This window comes from Phoca vitulina, unplaced genomic scaffold (assembly GCF_004348235.1).
Source record: "Phoca vitulina isolate PV1807 unplaced genomic scaffold, GSC_HSeal_1.0 scaffold14, whole genome shotgun sequence".
Taxonomy (NCBI): domain Eukaryota; kingdom Metazoa; phylum Chordata; class Mammalia; order Carnivora; family Phocidae; genus Phoca; species Phoca vitulina.
The window spans coordinates 16,830,469-16,853,798 of record NW_022589717.1 but is presented as its reverse complement, the minus strand read 5'-3'; the positions used below and the strand labels follow the sequence as shown (position 1 = coordinate 16,853,798).

At 41.3% G+C, this 23,330-nt stretch overlaps 2 protein-coding genes across 3 annotated transcripts in view; one reads left to right on the top strand and one right to left on the bottom strand.

Moving 5' to 3' along the window:
• The window catches only part of NAA15 (N-alpha-acetyltransferase 15, NatA auxiliary subunit), a 79,077-nt gene extending 72,597 nt beyond the window's left edge, over positions 1-6,480 (bottom strand). The window contains exon 1 of one of the 2 annotated variants that reach the window (XM_032412871.1): positions 6,142-6,480. In XM_032412871.1, the coding sequence (XP_032268762.1) occupies positions 6,142-6,195 (54 nt within the window). In that variant the 5' untranslated portion in view covers positions 6,196-6,480. The remainder of the gene's footprint in view (positions 1-6,141) is intronic. The other variant, XM_032412870.1, reaches the window with a different exon arrangement.
• A 5,644-nt stretch (positions 6,481-12,124) lies between these two features.
• On the top strand, positions 12,125-16,290 carry NDUFC1 (NADH:ubiquinone oxidoreductase subunit C1). The gene is made up of 4 exons (XM_032412728.1): positions 12,125-12,271; positions 12,815-12,918; positions 15,045-15,124; positions 16,143-16,290. Exons 1-3 carry the CDS (start codon positions 12,205-12,207, stop codon positions 15,102-15,104), a joined length of 231 nt encoding a protein of 76 aa, XP_032268619.1. The 5' UTR covers positions 12,125-12,204; the 3' UTR covers positions 15,105-15,124; positions 16,143-16,290.
• The last annotated feature ends 7,040 nt before the right edge of the window (positions 16,291-23,330 follow it).

Below are 23,330 nucleotides of genomic sequence, written 5' to 3'. Positions count from 1 at the left end.
AATAGTTGGGATAGCAATTCTATTATCATCAAATAACTTAGTTTGTATTATCCCCAATAATGACCCAGGACTGCAAGCCTTTAAAATACCCACAGAACTGAACTTTAATTCAATTCCTGTTAAGAGTTTTGTATGCTTTTCTGAACATATATGTTGTACCCTACTATTAAAAACTAAACTGTGGCCAATCTTTTTTTTTTTAAACCAAAGTACTCTATTCTCCAAATAATCTGCACAAACAAGTACTTTAACCTACTCTCAACCCAAAAGAATCACTTTTGAAACATTCCAGATTTCTAACACAATAAACAATTTAAAAAATATATGCTTTGGGGGCACCTGGGTGGTGCAGTCAGTTAGGCCACCGATTTCAGCTCAAGTCACGATCTCAGGGTCTTGAGATCGAGCCCCATGTCTGGCTCCATGCTTAAGTAAGATTCTCTCTCTCTCAAAAAAAAAAAAAAAAATATATATATATATATGTATACACACACACATATATGTACATACACATATGCTTTGTCAATTTAAGTAAAAACGTATCTTTGTTTGTTCATTCATACTACATAACATTCCAGAAAGGATTTAGGGCAGAAGTATAAAGGAAAACAAACAAAACAGTGAATTCACCACATTATCAAAAGGTTTTTTCCTCCTAATATTTTTACCAACTTTTAAAAAAAGTATTTTGTGTATTTTATAATATAGTATATTTACATTATAACAAATTTGCATTTCCTTTTCTAGTACACTTTCAGGAAGAAATTTATTCTAGCTTAAACATCTGATTACCTACAGTGTACAAAAGAAAAGGACTTTAGGGCACCTGGGTGGCTCAGTCAGTTGACCTTCTGCCTTCAGCTCAGGTCCTGATCCCAGGATCTCGGCACTGAGCCCCACATCCGGCTCCCTGCTCAGCCTGCTTCTCCCTCTCCTTCTGCCCCTCTCCCCCTACTCATGTTTTCACTTGCTTCACGGTCTCTAATAAATAAAAATTAAAAAAAGAAAAATGACTACACAGCAGGTAAAACTTTGTTTCCATTTCTTTATTTTTTCTTTGTTACATTCTGAACACATGCAGGGCAGACAAAAGCATATTAAAACCAATTTCAGGGCACCTGGGTGGCTCAGTTGGTTGAGCGGCTGCCTTCGGCTCAGGTCATGATCCTGGAGTCCCTGGATCGAGTCCCGCATCGGGCTCCCTGCTCGGCGAGGAGCCTGCTTCTCCCTCTAACCCTTCCCCCTCTCGTATACTCTCTCTCTTTCTCGCTCTCTCAAATAAATAAATCTTAAAAAAAAAAAAAAAAAAAACCAATTTCAAGGTTACTGTCCAAATTCAGTTGCAAACTAGATCACATAGAAATTTAAGTCAAAAGACCTTCCATGTACATATGGAAATTTACTTGACAATTCCTAATCTTAATTTCATCTGCAACTAAATCCAACCTAAGTATCATTAACTGTAAAAAGAGCACTTTTTTCCAAACGCAATAAATCAAATGAAATAATTTACCTACAATGTGTAGGTACCCACAATACATCTAGCCACCTACAATTATTACAACACCTTTACCTAACTCCTTCTCCCTACAACCTCCCCAACCCCACCAAAGAGATTAAACACTAGGCAGGTATGGTATAAATGCCCTGAGCTAACAAACAAAAAAACTGATTCTTGAATCTAAAACTAAGCTGTTAACCTTAATCTCAGTCTGTTTCCTTAATAAAAATGTCCCCACCTTGGGAAGTTTTAAGAATAAAGAAGGATCCACAAGGGGCACTGTCCAAAACGGCAACTGCATACCACCACAAGTGGCTATTTGAATTTAAACTTAATTTAAAAATTGAGTTCCTCAATTGCACTAGCCATACTTCAGGTGTACAACAGTCACACGTGACTAACAACTATCATATTGGACAGAGCAGATACAGGGCATTTCCCTCATCGCAGAAAGTTCTATTGTGCAGTACAAATGGTAAGTTTTCGTAAGTCACAAAGAGTATCACCATGCTACACCAACTTCTCTTACCACTTTTCTAGGAAAGAGAAATTCTGTCCTCTAGACTTTTAACAACATAAATCATTCAGGCAAAAGTCCAAAACTAGAGTAATGGTGTAAAATATTTTAAGCACTCCCAACAGCTCACATTACCACCTGAGAAGCAGGGCGGAGCAGCGGCAGTCACCGCCCTGGCACTACTTAACTGCAGCGCAGGAGGGGCTCTCCAACTTGTCCAAGTGGGCTAAAATCTAAAAAGGTGTGAACTTCGTTCCACTCCAGCAACTCATTTTTCCTACCTTAACCTAGATCCTAAAAAAGTGGTGTAAAGATCTGGTAATGTCCTCAAACTATTTCGATAAACAAATAGCATCAAGAGTAGGCAAAGGCACAATTTTCTAATGACCCAGTTTTCCAAATTGTTAAAATAGTGTATAATTACAACAAAAATCCCGCAAAAAAACCCACTTCTGGTAAACACACATAACTCTTCTTTAAACTAAACTCCTACATAATATATGTTACATTAAATTCATCCCCTGCCCTTTCTCTAGACAAATTATAGACAAGAAACATTCTGTAGACATTTTGACCAACTTAAAACAGTTCTTTAATCAGAAAACAGTTAACTAATATATGAAAAAAGGGCCCAATACGCAACAAAACTGAATTTTATTATTTTTTTTAAAGATTTTATTTATTTATTTGACAGAGAGAGACACAGCGAGAGAGGGAACACAAGCAGGGGGGAGTGGGAGAGGGAGAAGCAGGCTCCCTGCCAAGCAAGGAGCCTGATGCGGGGCTCGATCCCAGGACCCTGGGATCATGACCTGAGCTGAAGGGCAGACGCTTAACTGACTGAGCCACCCAGGCACCCCCAAAACTGAATTTTAGATATCAACTAAACTAGAACAAGCCAGGCAAATCCACTACAGAAACTTTCTGGGTTTCCTCTGAAAAATAAAGGCAAAAACATAGTTCATTACTTTGAAATTGAGGTTTCAAATATTTTAAAAATACAAACTAACTTCATTTCCTAAAGGAATTTACTACAAACAAGTATGGTACAACTAACAAAGTAGCAGCTCAAAAAGTGAATACTCCTGGAATGATTTAACAGTACCAACCCAGCAACACTTGGTTACAGGCATTAAAGTATGCCCAACTTTTCGTTGGGGGGCTTAAAATCAAGAGAGCTAACATACCATAAAAACTGAGGAAGCAGAAGGAATTTTTAAAAAGCAAATACTAACTATACTTTTGGTTAGCACAGTTTTCTTCATTCCTAATGTAATAGGACAACAAGAACATTCTATCCCCTTCTCTTTAGTAATTTTCACATTTTTTCTGCATATACCCTATCACAATAAACCCTTTAGCACTTCAATTTTAGCAATGAACGTAAAGGTTCTGCCCCACTATCACAACCAGGAAAAAAAAATGTGTAAAATGATTAATCAAAAAACGTTACTCTATGAATGGTTAAACTGTGGTACATCCCTATCACAGAATTCTACTCAACAATAAAAAGGAACAAACTAGTATTGATACCCAACAACTTGGATGAATCTCAAGGAAATTATATGCATTAAAACAAGACAATCCTAAAAAGTTATATACTGTATGATTCTTTTCAGTAAACATTCATGAAATGACAAAATTATAGAAATAGAAAACAGAACAGTAGTGGCTGCCAGAGTTTGGGGGTAGAGGAGATGGAAAGCAGGTGGGAGGGTGTGGTTGTAAAAGGCAACAGAAGGATCCTTGTGCTGATGGAACCATTCCGCATACTGACTGTAGTGGGGGTTATGTAATTACAATTGCGATAACACTGCACAGAACTAAATACACACACAAATTAGTACAAGTAAACTGGAGAAATATGAGTAAGATTGATAAAGGGTATCAATGTTATGATACTGAACTACAGTTTTGCAAGGTGTTAGCCCTGGGAAACTGGGTAAAGGGTACAAGGGAACTCTGTATTATTCCTTGAAACTACATGGGAATCTACAGTTATCTCAAAATAAAAAGTTTGATTTTTTAAAAACTGCGACCCTAACAATTGGGATAATTTCAATATGAACTGGATATTCCACAGTATTAGGGAATGACTGTTAACAGTATTATAGCTATACAGGACAATATCCTTATTCTCAGGAAATGCTTGCTGGTGCATTTATGGATGAAATATTATGTCTGCAACTTACTCTTCTGTGTATGGGAAAAGAGAGAAAGCAAATCTGGCAAAATGTTACATACTAAATTAAGGTAAAGGGTTTATGAGTGCTCCTTGTACTCTTCTATCAACTTTTCTACTTGAATTTTTTTCAAAAAAAGTTAAGGAGTAAGATTTAAGACACATTTTTGTCCTAAAACTATGTTTCAGTTCAACCTACACACCAGTTAGTCTTTCAAAAGATTTAAAAGTAGGAGTGCCTGGGTGGCTCAGTCCGTTGGGCGCCTGCCTTCAGCTCAGGTCATGATCCTGGGGTCCTGAGATCCAGCCCCGCCCCCGGGTCCCTGCTCAGCGGGAACCTGCTTCTCCCTTTCCCTCTGCTTCCCACTCCCCCGATTGTGCGCGCGCTCGCGCTCTCTCTCTCTTTTTCTGTGTCAGATAAGTAAATAAAATCTTTTAAAATAAATAAAGATTTAAAAGCAAATAAATCGTTCTATTTTTTAAAAAAAACCACGTGATAGTCCTATCTATACTCGTTATTCTTAAAACAAAACAAAACAAAACAAAACAAAACGGCAATAAGGATTTCAAAGGGAAAGAGTTACGTGGTATTGGATATGACTTTCCGGTAAGTTTTTCAACATAAATTGACTAAATCTGTAAGGCATATGGATACTTTTGTAAAATCAAAGTTAGTTCAACGTGGATTACTCTTTCCTATTTCTAGAAGGCTGGATCCCCAAAATTGTTCTAGTTTTCAAATAAGTGAAGCAAATTAAAATTGTAAGGGAAAACAGCTAACACTTTCATGCACACACTCCAAATTTTAAAAGTTTTAAGTTTGGCAAACAGTTAATTCTTTCATAAAGAAATGTTTGGATGAAGAGGCAACCCACACACTAAATGCCAAAACAAAAATGTGCCATGATGTATTAATTATAGCGCCAAGGCCACAAGATATATTTTACAACGTAAACTGTCCCTCCAAACATCACTGTATTTTATAGTATTCAAAAAAAAAAAGCAAACTGCACACGTTTGAAATGTAGGAAATAAGTGAGTTTGAGCTAGCGTCAATAAGATCCATCTCAAAAGTTCTTAAGTTGTCTTTGCTGCTAAATTTTTGCATCAGAGTTAATACGCTTCAGTCTCTGAGAAAATCCGTGTCTAGAACGTCTCAACCAGAAACTCTGTAACTTTTCACTTCCAACCGGACCGCCCCCTCGCAGTGGGCCCCACCTCCCGAGTAGGGTATGGGGTGGGGCTGTTTCCCGCTCGGAAACTAAGAAATAAATGTCTTTTCCCTACTCCATCCAGAAACGAGGGAAAAAGAGAGGCCGAGAATCTGCAGACTCGAGTATGAAACTAACTACAAGGAGGTAGTCGTTTAGTAAGCTTCCTTTCCTCTTCTGAACCCCTTCCTTCCCTCCTTCCAAGTCATTCAGTGACCCCGGGCCGGGCGGGGACAGGTGAATATCAAGAGAGGAAGAGGGAGGGACGGACGAAGGAGGGAGAGCCGCGCTTGGGCAATGAATGAGCTGTGCCGCATCCGCACCACCTGTTCCTTCCAAGGGTGCCACCCCGACCTGCCGGCAGTGTTACCGCACCACCCCGGCCGCGACTCCTGCCCGTGTTGCCAGCTTCCCTGCTAAAAGGCCGGGCCTGTCCTCTCCACTCGGGGCGGATGAAAACCCGCAGTCTAGAAGCTAGGAGAACGGGGCCTACTCCGGAACCACGGCCTCCGAAGCGTGGAGACAGGAGGAGGAAGCCCGTGGCCCGGGGCGCGCGGGGTGATGTGGGAACCACAGGGAGGGGACGAGGGGGTGCATTCGGCTTGACTAGGAGTATGAAGGCGGGGTTCCTGGCGGAGGTGGCCCGGTGCCCGCCGGGCCGAGGTTAGGGGTGACAGGCCCGTGTACCGGCTAAATCCTCCCCACTGCTTGCCCAGAGTCTCACACTTACCAAGATCCGCTTGAAGAGAGCGTTCTCCTTGGGCGGGAGGCTCACGGCCGGCATCGTTCCGGCTCCTCCCGCTGCTCCCGCCACCGCCCGGCTCGGTCAGTCTGTTTGTCCGACCGCCGCCGCCGCCGCCGCCGCCGCCGCCGTCGTCCCCTGGCTGCTTCAGCCTTGATTGCCCCGATCTACCGCCGCCACCAAGCCTCGAGTGTCACCGCGTCGCCCAACCCCGACACCCCCTTCCCCTCGTTGTCTTTTTTCCTTTCTCACTTAACGCTGCCGCCGCCTCCCCCCCCACGGGTCTCCGTCGGCGGTTCACGTGGTAACTGAACAGACCGACAGAGGCAGCCAAAATGGCGGACGCGGAGGGCTTTCCCACCCGGGTCACACCTCCTAGCACGCAGGCGCGATGACCTCCTTTCCCCACCTCCTCTGTCCTAGAGCTTGCTGGGAAACCAGGAGGCCCGCGGGTGGGCGGAGGCCGCGAGGGTCGCGGCAGGCCCCGCCCATCCCTCGGTCGCAGCGAGTCTTGGAGGCCCCGGGGGAGAGCTAGGGGAGAGTCGCTAAGTGCGGTTCCGGCTGTCGCCAACTCAGAAATAGCCTTTCAGCTGTTTGCTGCCAAAGTGGCCTTTCATTCATTGGGTAGATTCTCCCAGCCTGTATGATCATACTTAGAGCCTGAAGTGCTAAAGTGCAGGTGTTCAAGAAGTTCTGCGTTTGATCGTGAAGTGCCTAATTAAGCAGCAGAGGCGGAAGGGAAATGAAGGCTTCACCCCAGGCGGGACTTGTAAACCAATACGGAAAGGAGAGGCTTAATGGAGTCTGAAAACCGTGAAAGAGTTTGACCAGTTAAATGGGCTGGCTGGAGTATCGGTGATTTAGTTTATTACTTAAGGTGAGCCTGGGAAGAGCCAGATCCTAAGTGCCGTATTTGCACTGCCAAAGACGCATCTGAAAGTTAAAATGTGTTTTATTTCATTGTTGAGTCCATACAATGAAGGGTTCACGACTGTTTGAGTCATCTTGGAGTAGAGTTCAGGGACACTGACTCCCCTGGAGCTGGGTAAAAGCTAGTGCTTAATATTGTGAGTGTTGAACTCCCCATCGCCAGAAATCCTCAGTTAAAAACCGGAGTATCAGGCAGGGATACTAGAGAACTGCTGCAGTAGGCAATATCAAACTAGATGACGAAGAGGATCTTTTCCATATATGTGTATATGTATAAGTAATTTCATGAACAATTGACAGTAAAGGGGCGCCTGGCTGGCTCAGTCCGTAGAGCATGTGACTCTTGATATCAGAGTGGTGAGTTTGAAACCCAATTTAGGCATGGAGCCTACTTAAAAAAATTTTTTTTAATTGACAGTAAAACTATTTTAAAGCTGGCATTCCATTGATGAGCTCCAATTTTTCCCTTGTGTGAGCCATTTTTACGCTTGATTATTTTTGACCATCTCTCTCCAGATGCTCAATTCCATCCGTAGCATTCTTTGCATCATGAATCTTTGCATTATATGTGCATTAACTTTGCTCTTTTAAATGTATTTACCCAGATATTTTACTGTTTCATCTTGCACTTCTTTAATCCTCCCTAGAAGGTGTAAGGTGAGTGAGATATTTCCCATTGTAAAAATCTGGGACTAATGCTCGGGTTTTCTAGTTGCTATCTCAAATGTCCTCTTCTTTTGCCTGGATCATAAATTAGGTTTGGTGAATCAGATCCTGCAATTCCTTCAAATTCTGTTATCTTTGTTCAAAAGTTTCATTGAAAAAAGTATCTACAGGAAACCTGTATCTACAGATGTTTGAGTTTTGGAATACGGCCAGTTTTTTTAACCTTAACTTAAAAAAAAAAAAAACTAAGAACAAACATAGAATTCATAAAAACAGTTGTCATTCAATGATAACGTTTGAACTTCACTGCCCCCAAGAGGTCTTTCTTTCAACCATCTCAGCTATTAAGAAGTAGAAAAGTTATCTAACTTACAGTGATAATTTTAGCTTCACTACCAATTTTGGTTTCCAAATCTCTGGCTTCATATCCAGAAGTTCCTACAGTAGTATTATTTGCTAAGGTTTTCTAAATTTCTCCTTTGAATAATATACTATTTTCCTCTTGAGGGAAGAAAATTTCTGATGTTTGAAACAAACACTAGTCCCCACCAAAGGCTGAATACCTGAATAGATGAGACAACAATATAGTTTGGCAAATGTTACCTTCTTTTTGGCTGATAACAAATTTTTAAGACTCAGTGAATACTAGGGCGCCTGGGTGGCTCAGATGGTTGGGCGTCTGCCTTTGGCTCAGGTCATGGTCCCAGGGTCCTGGGATCGAGTCCCGCATTGGGCTCCCTGCTCAGTGGGGAGCCTGCTTCTCCCTCTGCCTCTCTCTCTCTGTCTCTTATGAATAAATAAAAAATCTTAAAAAAAAAAAAAAAGACTCAGTGAATACTAGTTTGCATTGACATTTATCTGAGTCATTTCCTAGTTAAAATGCACCAATAGATAACAGTTGGACCATACAGTCCATGATTTGATAGCCTGAACTCAATAATAAAATACCTGCTCTCACAGATCACCACTGTTTGACTAACAGATCCTATTTAACCTGTATGCTGTCATTGAGAGCTATGCAGGAAATTAACATATCCAAGGCTGGAAGATGACAGATGATGAGGATGGTGGTGATGATGATGATGATGATGATGTTTATTTCATTCATTGTACCCTACGTATTTGCATATTACTATTGCCAAAGTGCCTCTTCACAAGAAAAATTAACCATAAATAAATATATAAATAAATAACCTCCAAACTTTAACTCTACAAAAGGGATATGTAGAGTGAAAATTCCCCATCTCCATATATGTAAGATGTTCTCTATCAACACTTTTATGCCTTAATCATTAAGTATTTAAATTTTATAGAAATACAACATAAGGGGTCCCTCGGTGGCTCAGTCGTTAAGCGTCTGCCTTCAGCTCAGGTCATGATCCCAGGGTCCTGGGATCGAGCCCCACATCAGGCTCCCTGCTCTGCGGGAAGCCTGCTTCTCCCTCTCCCGCTCCCCCTGCTTGTGTTCCCTCTCTCACTGTGTCTTTCTGTGTCAAATAAATAAAATCTTAAAAAAAAAAATACAACATAAAACAAGTCTATATATTTGTCACCCAGATTTAACAAATGTTAACATTTTGTAATTGCTTCTGATTGTTTTTTAAATAAAAATTTGCATATACTTGAGGCGCCTGGGTGGCTCAGTCAGTCAAGCCTCTCCCTTTGGCTTGGGTCATGATCTCAGGGTCCTGGGATCGAGCCCAACATGAGGCCTGCATCGACTCCCTGCTCAGCAGGGAGTCTGCTTCTCCCTCTCCCTCTACCCCTCCCCACTGCTCATTCTCTCTGTCTCTCTCTCTCCCTCAAATAAATAAATAAAATCTTTTTTAAAAATTTGCAGATATGGGGCGCCTGGGTGGCTCAGTCGGTGAAGCGTCTGCCTTCAGCTCAGGTCATGATCTTGAAGTCCTGGGATCAAGCCCCACATTGGGCTCCCCACTCAGCTGGGAGTCTGCTTCTCCATCTGCCTCTCCCCCTGCTCATCCTCTGCCTCTCCCTCTCAAATAAATAAATAAAATCTTTTAAAAAAATAAATAAATAAATTTTAAAAATTTGCCAATATATCAGGAACTGCATCCCTCTTCAGATCCTGGATTTGATGTATGATATTTTCATGCATCATAAATCAATAAACATATATGTAGTGATCTTATATTTTATACTGTTTTCAACTTTTGCTCTTCTTTAACCCTCCCTAGGAATGAGAAGTGTGAGTTGAGTAAGATGTTGCCTAGTGGAAAAGTCTGGGACTAGAACTGTGGTTTTCTAGCTGCTAACTCAAATCCTCTCTCCTTTTGCCTGGGTCATAAAGAAAGTTTTAGCATTCAAATTCTGGAAATGGTTTAATGAATGTCATGTCACAGCTTCTACCAAAATATCATAGCTACTAGCTCCTGGCTGGAATTGCTTCAACAAGATGGAGTTTCACCTACAGCTGCCTACTCTAAGTGTAGGGTTCCATCAACTCTAACATGCTGAGAGGAATGTGCTTATATTTCATCACTTTCCTAAAATATACACTAGTAAAAGGATACAGGGACCAAAAGAACAAACCAACCTTTTTCCAACAGCAGTACTGAAATTAGTAATTTGCTAACTGGCTCTGTATGCTCTGACTAAATATGGCTTCTGTTTCAACTTGTTGGATACTAGCAAAAGCTGTGTCAGGACAAGCTTCCAAAGAATGATGTAGAAAGAATATTCAACTGTCAGGTTGCTGAGTGGACAAGAAGTTGAGAACCAACAACTGACTCAGCATATTAGTTGGGTGGTTTGCTTACTTGAGCATGAGTCTAGGAGGCTCAAACTAGGTTACAAATTATAATGTGACTCACAGTTTAGCGATCCAGGTAGCCATAAGTTGCATGTAAAAATGAACCAGAAAGTATAGTACATTATTTTACTCTTTGGTCAATAATTTTTGGTTAAATTTTTTTCCCAGTAATATTGCTAAAAAATATATAAAAGTGGACACTTAGTTAGTAGAGCATGCTACTCTTGATCATGGAGTGGTGAGTTCAAGACCCACGTTGGGCATAGAGCTTAAAAAAATTTTTTTTTAAGAAAAAGAAAATATAGAGGGAGAAAAGATTTGCTAACATTCGTTGTGCTTTTAAAATGATCTTAAATGGCATTAAGTTTAAAGGATTAAATTATTAAAATTCATTATTTCTTTTACTTATATAGATGTTTACATGGTCTTTAGACATCAGATTGAATTGAGAAGTGAATGCACAAAATCTGGCTCAATTATGAAAGATAAAACCTATTGTCAGTACAATGTCTTTGGTAGACCGGCAAAAACGAGTTGTTTGCAACTACCAGACTCTTCGTAAGCTTCCCAAGGACCATACAGGATAGGTTTTATGTTATAGCTATAAAACTGAGGTGTAGAGAGATTAAGTAATTTGCCTAAAAATCAAAAGCTAAAAAATGATCTACAGGAATGGCGTTTTAAACTTGACTCTTTGAACCCTGTTTTACAGCTCACGGCCTCAGGGGACTGTCCAAGTCTGTTAGGTGGGCTAATGAGGATCACTAGATCTGGGGTCAGAAGACCTCAGTCTGAATCTCACCTTCCCCAGCTGTGGGATCCTGAGCCTGAGCTGGTCAGGGCACTTCCAAAACACGAAGATTCTCTTTTCCTCACAGCGTTGTGAAGCTCTACTAAGATAGTGCGTGTGAACAGACTTTGGGAGTTGTGGGAAGTCTCTTCAAATATATGGTATGTCACCTTGGATGAGTAAGTTGCCTTTGAGCTTCATCTGTAAACTGAGGATAATAAGGTATATCAGGCGGTGGTTGTGAAGATGAAATGAGACGATGCATGTAAACCATATGATGGATGCATAATGTACAGTGTCTGGAACACAGAATTCAAAGTGCTAGTTGTTACTCAACACAGCACTCCATTTTCAGTTTTCTGGCTCATGTAGCAAGATTTTAGTAAATCTCAGGGGCGCCCGTGTGGCTCAGTCGTTAAGCGTCTGCCTGCGGCTCAGGTCATGATCCCAGGGTCCTGGGATCCAGCCCCGCATCGGGCTCCCTGCTCTGCGGGAAAGCCTGCTTCTCCTCCCACGCCCCCTGCTTGCGTTCCCTCTCGCTGTGTCTCTCTCTGTCAAATAAATAAAATCTTAAAAAAAAAAAAAAGATTTTAGTAAATCTCTTGAGTATCCCTGGGGCAGGGGCCTGAAATTCTCATGGGACAGCGAAATGGATAAACTACCCCTTACCCCTTTTAATCATTTCCTCCCAAACCCCATTTTACAAACGGATGATGAGACCAGGAGAGCTCGAGTACCAGGCAATAACCACGATTCTCGAGTTAACACCTCTACTTAGTAGCGCGGCTGCGTAGCTAGCGAATCCCGCACTTCGTTCCGCCAGGGGGCGCTCGGGTGAGCGCCGACTCCAGGGGACACGGGGTTGCGGAAAGGCGGAGCCCTGCCTGGCAAGATGGCGCTGCCCGCGTTGTTGCGCCCGTTCTCCAAGCTGTTGGCTCCTGCCAGGCTCCCAAGCGGCTGTGAGTGTCCCTCTCCGCTCAGGCCCACCCGACCTTGCTGTCTGCCACTCCCAGGGTGAACCCAGCCCTCGGGGGCAGGGGGCGTTTGGGCCCGGGCTCGTCCTGCAGTGACCTTCGCCGGCCTGCGTCCCAGATCCCAGCCCTGACTCTAGGCTCCCCATCACCCGCCGCCGACCCCCCTCTTAGTGCCGACAACTCTTGGTCTCTACGAATGGACTCTGGGTTCCCCCCTACCAACCCGCCGCAGGTTGGGTCCTGCAGACCCTCTTGGTGCCGCTTCCCGCCAACTCGAGGGCCATCTGAGGCTCCGCAAAAGCCGGTTTACGAGGCTTTGAGGGCGTCTTGGAGGACAGGGGCCACTCGGTCTGGCTGTGCCGGTGGCTCAGTGCGAGTTAACTTGACCTTTCTGAACCTCTGTTTCCGAGGCTGTTTAAGCGGGGAAGAGAGGGGTTGAAGAGAGAATTAAATGGAATAATACACACGTAAATGTTAGGTTTTTCAGTACAAGGCGATACGTTATCGATTTACACTGTCCCCTTTCAGCGTCAGCGCGATCAAAGTTCTACATTCGGGAGCCGCCACATGACAGACCTGACTGGCTGAAAGTTGGACTGACCTTGGGCACCTCCGCCTTCTTGTGGATCTATGTGAGTTTTTTACTCCCTTGATGTCGTGTGACCCCAACACAGTGGGGAGGAGAAATGTCAGTGTGAGATTGTTGCTGAGCTTATCTCCCATCCAGTTGGAGATTTATGTAATTGGAAAGTATAACGGAAATCCCAAAGACTGAAAAGACATATTAAAGTTTTCTGCAGCATCGAGAAAATATGATGAGGCTGAAACTTACCTCATTCATTGTTAATGAGCATGGTTTTATGATGAATGGCAATTTTACTATTGTTATTTACTTGCTAATGAGGATGGGAGCTGGTTGGGTTTTATGAAGACACTTTTTTTTTCAGATGCCATAGGGACAAATCATCAATGGACAAGCTATACAAATTAAGTCCCGCTAGACTTCCAAAACATAAGATTTTAATCAATGTTTGCATAAATACGTTGTTGGAAATTGTACTTAGTGTGTAGCAGCCTTTTTTTTTGTCTTTACAGTATGCCAAATGCTTTACATGTAAAAACTCATTTAATCTTTTCAACAACACTGTATAGTAGGTAATATTATTGTTGACTTTTTATAAAGAAAACGCTTGGGGAAATTAGTTTGCTAAACCCACTTCTCCCTGACTTCAGAATTACACTATAGACCATTATGAAATACTGCCTCTCTGTAGATAAATTTTCTTGAAGTTGACTAAAAGTCTGTGTGCTATATTAGTATTTAAAAAATATTTTTTTTGTCTCTAATAGGTTAGGGCTTTCTCCACTGCCTCCCACCTCCAATTCTTAGATCTCTTATTTTGGATTTTCTCATTAAAATGGCTTGTTGATGGGGCGCCTGGGTGGCTTAGTCGTTAAACATCTGCCTTTGGCTCGGGTCATGATCCCGGAGTCCTGGGATCTAGCCCTGCATTGGGCTCCCTGCGCAGCGGGGAGCCTGCTTCTCCCTCTCCCTCTGCCTGCCACTCCCCCTGCTTGTGCTCTTTGTCAAATAAATAAAATAAAATCTTAAAAAAAAAAAAAAAGTCTTGTTGATAAGGAGTAAGAGATGTTGAAAGTCATTTACAACATAACAACAGTAACTAATCCTTTTTAAAATAATATTTGTCATAATGAAGTTTTAATTTAAAGTTTTCCCCAAAAAAGCTTGATTGCTGCTGAGAACTCTTACTGAAATTGGATCTTTGATTGCAGCAAATGTCACCCCATATCAACCATTGTTTTGGTTGCATATTCTGTCAGACAGTGGTTCTAAGAAAGTGTCTATCTCCCGTGACATCTAATTAATACACATATAGTTGGGGGATGGGATTGGTCACTCATAGTATCAAACTTCTAAGGTTAGAGGTATGCCACACCAAGCAACCAGCCTGGACCTCATTTAATACTCAGTTCTGGTTGGTTGTATTGGTTTAGCTCCTCTATGGTAAGTTATTCTATTACATTAATTACCCACTGAATGAGTGCTCGCTTCGGCAGCACATATAATAATAATCACCCACTGAATGAAATAATTTATTTGGCAGAAGTTGAATTTAAAATCGTAAGGGGGCGCCTGGGTGGCTCAGTCGTTAAGCGTCTGCCTTGGGCGCAGGTCATGATCTCAGGGTCCTGGATTTGAGCCCCATATCGGGCTCCCTGCTCAGTGGGGAGTCTGCTTCTCCCTCTGCCTGCCGCTCCCCCTGCTTGTGTGCTCTCTCTCTCTGACAAATGAATAAATAAAATCTTAAAAAAAACAAAAAACAAAAAACCTTTCTTTAAAAAAAAGGAAAAGAAGGAAACCTGGGTAGCCCAGTCAGTTAAGCGTCTGCCTTCAGCTCAAGTCATGATCCCAGGGTCCTGGAATTGAGTCCCACTTCGGGCTCCTTGCTCAGCAGGGAGCTGCTTCTCCCTCTGCCTGCTGCTCCCCCTGCTTATGCTCTCTCTCTCTCTCTGACAAATAAATAAAATCTTTAAGAAAAAAGACAAAGAAAAGCAAATCCAGGCCCCAGTGCCCCCATGCCCTCCCTCACCCCTAGAATAGTTGTAATTCTTTTACAACTTACAATTCTTATTCCTCTTGTATACCTCTTATATACCAAATATAAGTATCATTGGTTAGCCTCTTTAAGTTGCCAGGAAGATTACATTTCTAATTTTAATTGTTACCTACTTCTAGCTCATCAAACAACATAATGAAGATGTTTTAGAGTATAAAAGAAGAAATGGGTTGGAATAAACTATTGAAATACTAATATGGTAAGTATGCAGTTTTATAGGATTAATTAATTATGCAAGTTAATTTGACCTCTTTCTAAATAATGTATTTTGGTTGGGTTTTTTTTATTGGGTTTATACTTTTTTTAAGTTTATTTTTTTTTTTTTTTAGTAATCTCTACACCCAACGTCAGGCTTGAACTCCCAACCCTGAGATCAAGTTGCATGCTCCTCCAGCTAAGCCAGCCAGGCTCCCCTATTGAGTTTGTACTTTTTAGCACTGATATTCCTGCCTGTGACAAATTTATGAATTTTAATACCTTAGCTGAAGCATCTCTCAGCATAATCATTTTTTAGCATCATTTGTAATCATTATGCTTTGACTGTGTTCAAAGAAAGTTGTGTTTAAGAATGAAACCAAAATCGGGATGCCTGGGTGGCTCAGTCAGTTAAGCGTCTGCCTTCGGCTCAGGTCATGATCCCAGGGTCCTGGGATCGAGTCCCACATTGGGTTCCTTGCGCAGTGGGGAGCCTGCTTCTCTGCCTGTCATTGCCCCTGCTTGTGTGTGTGCATGCGCACGCACTCTCACCCTCTCTCTTGTTCTCTCTGACAAATAAATAAAATCTTAAAAAAAACAAAAAAGAATGAAACCAAAATCATATCATTTTTGTAAATCTGATGGTACTCTACACAGTGACTTCATAACACTGAAGACAGGTTTGTGTATGTATTTCTTAATATCTGTTATATACGACACCTGAGTGTAAATTCCATGAGAACAGAAACCCTATTTTATTAATCATAATGTACTCAGCAAATTGCCCAGGCACTTAGTTAGCTAATCAAGAGATAAACATGAAATAAGATATGCTTTTGCTACTCTCTTATAGGTCACATAAAATATGTTTTGCTAAAACTTAAATAAAATGAAGGGTTGATACTCTTTATGGATTTGTTTTCTAACTTTCCCAGATGCCCAGAAATTATTCAAAATGGTCTAATTTTAATATTATTTCTGCTAGTTAATGCTATAGTTTTATTTTTTTTTCTTCATTATAGGTATGCTCCATATAGTGATTATACTAGTTCCTTTGGATTCACCAATCTGTTGAGTTGTAAACGCGAGAGAAAAAGTTATATGTGAATGTATGTCAAATCAGCATTTGTGTTTTGCATCATTAAATGAAAAAATAAAAATATTTCTGTATTCTTCAAATTATATATGTTGTGGCTATGTAGTGAATGTCAGTTCTAAAGTGTATTATTAGAAGTATTTTGATGTGGAAAGTACCATCTGATAACAGGGTCAATGGTAATTAAGGACACATTGGTAAGAAAACTTGTTAAGGAGATGGATTAAAAATCACCGCTGAAGGATTTACTCCTTATGTCAACTTTTTTTATCCTTGTATCAACTTTTAATTTCTATTCCAAATATTCTTGAGTGTGTCAGGGTGATAGAACTACTTTATTATTCAAAATACTAAAGAACCCGGGGCGCCTGGGTGGCTCAGTCGTTAAGCGTCTGCCTTCGGCTCAGGTCATGATCCCAGGGTCTTGGGATCGAGTCCCACATCGGGCTCCCTGCTCAGCGGGAAGCCTGCTTCTCCCTCTCCCACTCTCCCTGCTTGTGTTCCCTCTCTCGCTGTGTCTCTCTCTGTCAAATAAATAAATAAAATCTTTAAAAAACAAAAACAAAAAACTAAAGAACCTAAATGCTGTTTTCTTCTAGAGAAGCCAGTCTGGTAAGTCAGAAAGGAAAGGTGAATCTTTTTATTACTAGAGTTTGTTCTCACTCCATTTCCTTGAATTTGAATGATTGCCATTTGGATGACTTTTGTACTCACCATTTACGGCACCAGTTTGTTGTTCCTTTTTGTAATATGACTTAGCAAACTCCTAAGAAAAGAGGGAAGAGGAGAGAGGGTTAATAGACACAAAATAAAATACACTTCATTTATCCCTCATCAAAATCCTTTCTTGTGGGCGGGGGGGGGGGGGGGGGGGGGGGGGAGAGGCTTTCTTGTGTATCAGTTAAAATTTATTTATGTGCCACTTCATTCACTTGTGATTTAAACAGTGTACACACATTTGAAGATTCATTATTTAAGTCTCCATTCTGACATTAAGTGGAAAGATTTACTGCATTGTAATTGGTTTTGTGTGTGTTTGGGGCTGTGGCCAACACTCTGGGAGATTCATCACCTAATATCTTTGGAAGTCACTTCTGAACATAAATTCAGAATTAACATTATTTCAGATTATTTAATGCAAATTCAGTTAAAAGCCAGATATAATACTATGAACTTTTGTTAGTTTGGAGCTCTAGCTGATAGAGCTGGAAAGGACCTTAGGGGTTATACAGACCAATCTCATTAATTATACAAATGTAAAAACCGGAGGTGAAGAGTGATTTGCCCAACAAAACTGTGGTAGATGTGATAGATTCCAGAGATGACTACTGCCTACTCTTTGGAATCTGTGATATGTTAGATTAAATGGCCAAGGGGGATTAAGATTACAGATGGAATTAAGTTTGCTAATCACTAAGTTTGACACTTAAAGGGGGAGATTATCCTGGATTATTTGGTTGGGCCCAGTGAAATCACAAGGGTCCATATAAGTGGAAGGGGGAGGCAGAAGAGTGTGTCAGTGATGTGATGTGAAAAAGACTCAGCTGGCCGTTGCTAGCTTTGAAGGTGGAAAGGGGCCAAGAGCCAAGGAATGGAAAAGTCACATTCTCCCTTGGAGCCTCCCGAAAGGAACACAGTGCTGCTGACACCTTAATTTTAGCCCAGTGAGAACTGTGATGGCTTTCTCACCTAAAACAAAAACAAAAACAAAAAAAACCTTGTAATAAATTTGTGTTGTTTTAAAACACTGTTGTAGCAGCAGTAGGGAACTAATGTCCTCACATGGTAAAACAAGAAGTCAGGTATCAACTCACAAATCAAGGCACTAAAAGAAACATGTAAAAATACATCTGCCGAAAGGGAATTGAAAACTCTAAGACACTTGAAATTCCAGAAACTGGCAACCTCAGTTGGAAATAAATTATAAACAATATCAACTGTATGTCAGGCCCTGCAAACATAGCTACCCTGTGTGGACTTGCATCTTGACTATGCCTGTGTGACTCCAGGGGGAGCCATTCCTGAAGACCCGGCTGTCCAGAAGAACTTTTCTGTATTGATGGAAATGTTTTGTCTGCTATCCACTAGCCCCTTGTGGATATTGAGCATTTGGAATGTGATTAATGTGACTGCATTTTGAATATTTCATTTTCATTTATTTGAATAGCCACATGAGGCTGGTGGCTGCTTTATTGGATAGCACAGATGTAAATTATTCTTTGAGTAACCTAGAGTTGTGCATATAGTGGCGCTGGTGGAAATGCTTTCTAAGTTAAATACTGAAACCTAACTCAAACTGTGTGAAGCTAAAAAAAAAAAAAAAAAAAAAGGTTATGAGGATGCAGAGTGACCCACAGACACCAAAAACAGGAATGCACCTGGGCCCAGTAATAAGGGGCCTGGAACTCAAACGTTATCAAGACTCTTGCTCTTAGCCCTGCTGTCTGTTTTCTTTACCCAATTTTCTTTTCTAACCTAATTCATACTGTAATAGGCCACAGTCAGTAGTTACTAGATTTACATCTTAGTTGAAGAGTGTGGTTGGACCAAACAAGAATCATTCTAATTCTAAATTCCCAAGAGGAATTGTGGTCAAATTATGGTTTCTTTAGTAATAATGTAAGAGAGTTTCCATAAAAAAGAAGATGCAGACAAAATCCTTTGTCAAATACAGTCAAGATTTTTATCAGATCAAAATCAGGGGCGCCTGGGTGGCTCAGTGGTTAAGTGTCTGCCTTCAGCTCAGGTCATGATCCCAGGGTCCTGGGATTGAACCTCGCATCAGGCTCCCTGCTAAGTGGGAAGCCTGTTTCTCCCTCTCCCACTCCCCTTGCTTGTGTTCCCTCTCTCGCTGTCTCTCTCTCTGTCAAATAAATCTTAAAAAAAATTTAAAAATAGGTAGACCTTTTTTCAGATTGAGTAGCTGTGAGGTAGTCATTCAGTTATTCATTCATTCATTCATTCATTTTTAAGTAAGCTCTACCTCCAATGTGGGGCTTGAACTCACAACCCTGAGATCAAGAGTTGCATGCTCTTCCGACGGAGCCAGCTAGGTGCCCCTAAATTATTTTAAGTTGCCATGGGAAAAACAGGCTATATAAACTCAGTTGCAAGTATAGGAAGTAATAGGTTGGATTGTATCCCCCAAAAGATATGTTGTAGTCCTAACCCTCAGTATCTCAGAATGTGACCTTATTTGGAAATACGGTAGTTGCAGATATAATTAGTTAAGATGAGCTCATACAGGCCTAGAGTGGATCCTTAATCTAATATGACTGGTATATTTATGAGAAGAGACACAGACACACAGAGAGATGACCGCCATGTAATGATAGAGGCAGAGATTGATTGGAGTGATGCATCCACAAGCCAAGGATTACCAACAAACTCAGAAGCTGGAAAAGGCAAGGAAGGATTCTCCCCTACTAGTTTCAGAGCAGGTGTGGCCCAGCTGACACCTTGATTTCAGACTTCGAGTGCCCCAAACTGTGAGAATCTATTTCTGTTGTCCTAAGCCATCCAAATTTGTACAGATTATACCCTAAGGATTTAGTGTTAAGAAAAACAAAGCTGTGAGGCGCCTGGATGGTTCGGTCGGTTAAGCGTCCCACTCTTAATTTCAGCTCAGATAATGATCTCAGGGTCCTGGGATCCAGCCTTGCTTCGGGCTCCCTGCTCAGCGGGGGGTCTGCTGCTCCCTCTCCCTCTGCTCCTCCCCCCATTTGTGTCCTCTCTCTCTCTCTCTCTCTCTCAAATAAATAAAATCTTAAGAAAGAAAAAAGAAAAGCTTTTTCTAACTTCTGGTGGAGCCCAGGAAATCACTCAGTCTTTGAAAATTGCTTTTAATTTATAGCACTTAAGCCTTGAGTAAGTATGATTAATATTGCCAATAGAGGACCCTTACAATATGTTTTCAAGACTAATATCTTCTTTGTCAGCAATCACAATTAGGTGGGAGTCCATCTTAGGTAAGCCAAATTGTCCCTGACCCTTGATTCTTGTTTTCCCAACCAGACCAAGAAAAATGTCAAGGACGTGCTCAAGGGCAGTATTATAAACAACGTGACCGACAGCTGGGAAATTATTGTCTGAGCTTCTCAGTCTTCTATAGCAAAGACCTATGCTAAAATTCTCTTGCATTTGGGAGAAACAGCTTGTGACAGAGTGAATTTGACAACTCAAGGACATGTCTTCTCATGTCCTCATGGGAAATGTTTCATCAAGATGTGAAGAGTTGGCCATCAAAATGGAAAGCCACATATTCTACAGGAGCAGTAGAGTGGGTAGAAAATGCCCTCTGATCCAAGAGGCCTTGAGCTTGGGGCGCCCGGCTGGCTCAGTCAGTGGAGCATGAGGCTCTTGATTTCAGGACTGTGAGTTCAAGCCCCATGCTGGGCACAGAGCTTACGTGAAAAAAAAAAAGAAAAAAGAAATGAGAGGCATCAAGCTTTTAACTAAGATGAATAGGACCTGGAGAATGGCACTATTTAACTCATGATTCTTACCTCTCCCAGCTGGCATGGCCACATCCAACCTAGAGGACATGGTAGGCTCCCCACTAGATCATACCATCTGATAAGAGAGTGGAACACAATGGATCCTGGGACACGTGCGTTGAAAGGCAGCAGAATATGGTAAAAGGAGCCTTGAGCTCCAGCTGGGCTGGAAGTCAGAATCTAGCACTGCCTCCTCCAACTAGAGGAGCACATTTCATACCTAATGTGCTTTAGAGCTCACACCCAACTCTATATATAAAGGAATGGTCCACATTTTACTCAGACCAGTAAAATAGACCAGGTATCTAGCTCCCAAACTCATACTTTTTTTTTTAAGATTTTTTATTTATTTATTTGAGAGACAGAGCACAAGCAGGGGGAGCGGCAGGCAGAGAGAGAAACAGGCTCCCTGCTGAGCAGGGAGCCCTATGCGGGGCTCGATCCCAGGACACTGGGATCATGACCTGAGCCAGAGGCAGACGCTTAACGACTGAGCCACCCAGGCGTCCCCCAACCAAACTCATATTCTTAACTATAATACTATACTACCTCGGTTTTTCTCATACGTGATATAGGGATAATTAGCATTATCCAATATCCCTGGGGATCGTTAAGAGGATAAAGTACACAAATAGATGAGACAATACTTTGGGAAAAGCTTTTAAAGGCCTATACATGTGTGTTATTCTTGCATCATTTAAACCAATCAGTTTGCATTGTTAAAACTAGTTTGGTTTTCACCAAAGGCCTTAGATCACATTTATTATTAATACCTGATCAGAGATTTCTTTTCATCATTGGCCCCATTGATGGTGGGCTTGGTAGCTACCTCTGAGAAAAGATGTTGGTTCCATGTCTCATTTACCTGCAACTATAACATCTGTGTGATAGCAGAAATTTCATCTTATTCATTGGAGATTGCCTTGGAACAGTGCCTAACATAATAGATACTCGATAAATATTTGTGAAATAAATTATAACTAATCTCCAGCATCTAGCATGGTCCCTAGCATCTTGTAAGCCTTTTGACAGATACTTAACAGTTTAACTGATTGAGATTGGGTGGCTACTATGAAACCTGGAGGTGATCTGGAAGACCTCAGACTATATCCAGAACAAGAATAGAACTGGATTCTGAAAAGGAGCCTAGAACAGTGTCCTAAGAGCCACCATCATTTACAAATATTTACTTGAAAATAATCCTTTTTAGGGGCACTTCTAACACATTGAATAACAGTATAATGCATGCATTAATTCATTTAAATGCATTTACTGCCTTTGACTACTTCTTCTCCCTGGCAGCCAAGTAAAAATTCATCCCCAAGTATACCAGTGAACAAATGAGATATAGTGGAAGGCAGATTTGGTTTGATTTGTCCATTGGTCCTAGCTGCTAGCAGTTCATTAAACATTCTACACCCCAGGGAGATAGCTAACCTCTAGTTGCCAGAGGATGTATACTTGATGCTGGTCAAGGTAGTAACTACACTAACCTGCATTTTGCTACTTTCAGGAATATCAGCCTCTTGGTGGAGACCTAGCCCCTTCTTGCCCTGCTTGGAAATCTAAATTTGATTGCTCATTAACTACAGATTACCTACTTGCTCTTATTCAAGTGTTTAATCACTAGGGATAGCTAGCTACTCTGAATACCAAAAAACCAGTTGTGGGGCGCCTAGGTGTTTCAGTCGGTTAAGCGTCTGCCTTCAGCCCAGGTCATGATCCCAGGGTCCTGGGATGGAGCCCCACATCAGGCCCCCTGCTCAGCAGGGAGTCCTGCTTCTCCCTCTCCTTCTGCCGCTCCCCTTACTTGTGCTCTCTCTCTGTGTCAAATAAATAAATAAAATCTTAAAAAAAAAAAAACCAAACCAGTTGTCTTTGGGAGGGAAAAGCAGACTCCCCGCTCTAAGCAGAGGGCTCCATGTGGGGCTTGATTCCAGGACTCTGAGACCATGACCTGAGCCAAAGGCAGACGCTTAACGGACTGAGCCACCCAGGTGCCCCTCAAAAAACGAGTTCTGACCATTGACTTTGTATTCTTCAAGTGAGCATATGTTAAATATTACTAGAATTGGGCACAGAAGTAGAATCTCTGAGCAGTGTTTATTCACATAACAAATGTGTGAATGTGCCTGTAACATGCCAAGAGAACTTGAAACTAGAAGAACTATGATCATGTCCTTTATTTTTTAATTCATGACCATCAGTCCCTGGACATTCCTCCCTACCACCAAGCCATTTGCTAAAGGTAATAATTACTGTCTTCCTCAGAGGGTTGAACTGAGAATTAAAGGAGATAATATATGTGCAAGTGCTTTATAAACTATCAAATGCCAAACACATATGAGGGATAATAATAGGAGGAAACGTGCCTTCCAAAATTAATCATTTAGAAAATGCTGTAAGTATAAATTATTGGTTTCCATATTCAAATTATGACAAATTCTTGTAGCCACAATGAAGCAAGAAATTGAAATCTGGGGGAAGAAACTAATAATTCAGAATTTTTAGTTCATGTGGAAATACTAATTCCACAACCCATACAGGAATATACAGCATTTTAGGAGTTTATATTTAAAGTTTTTGTAACAGTGAATTGCCTAGAGATTCAACTATTC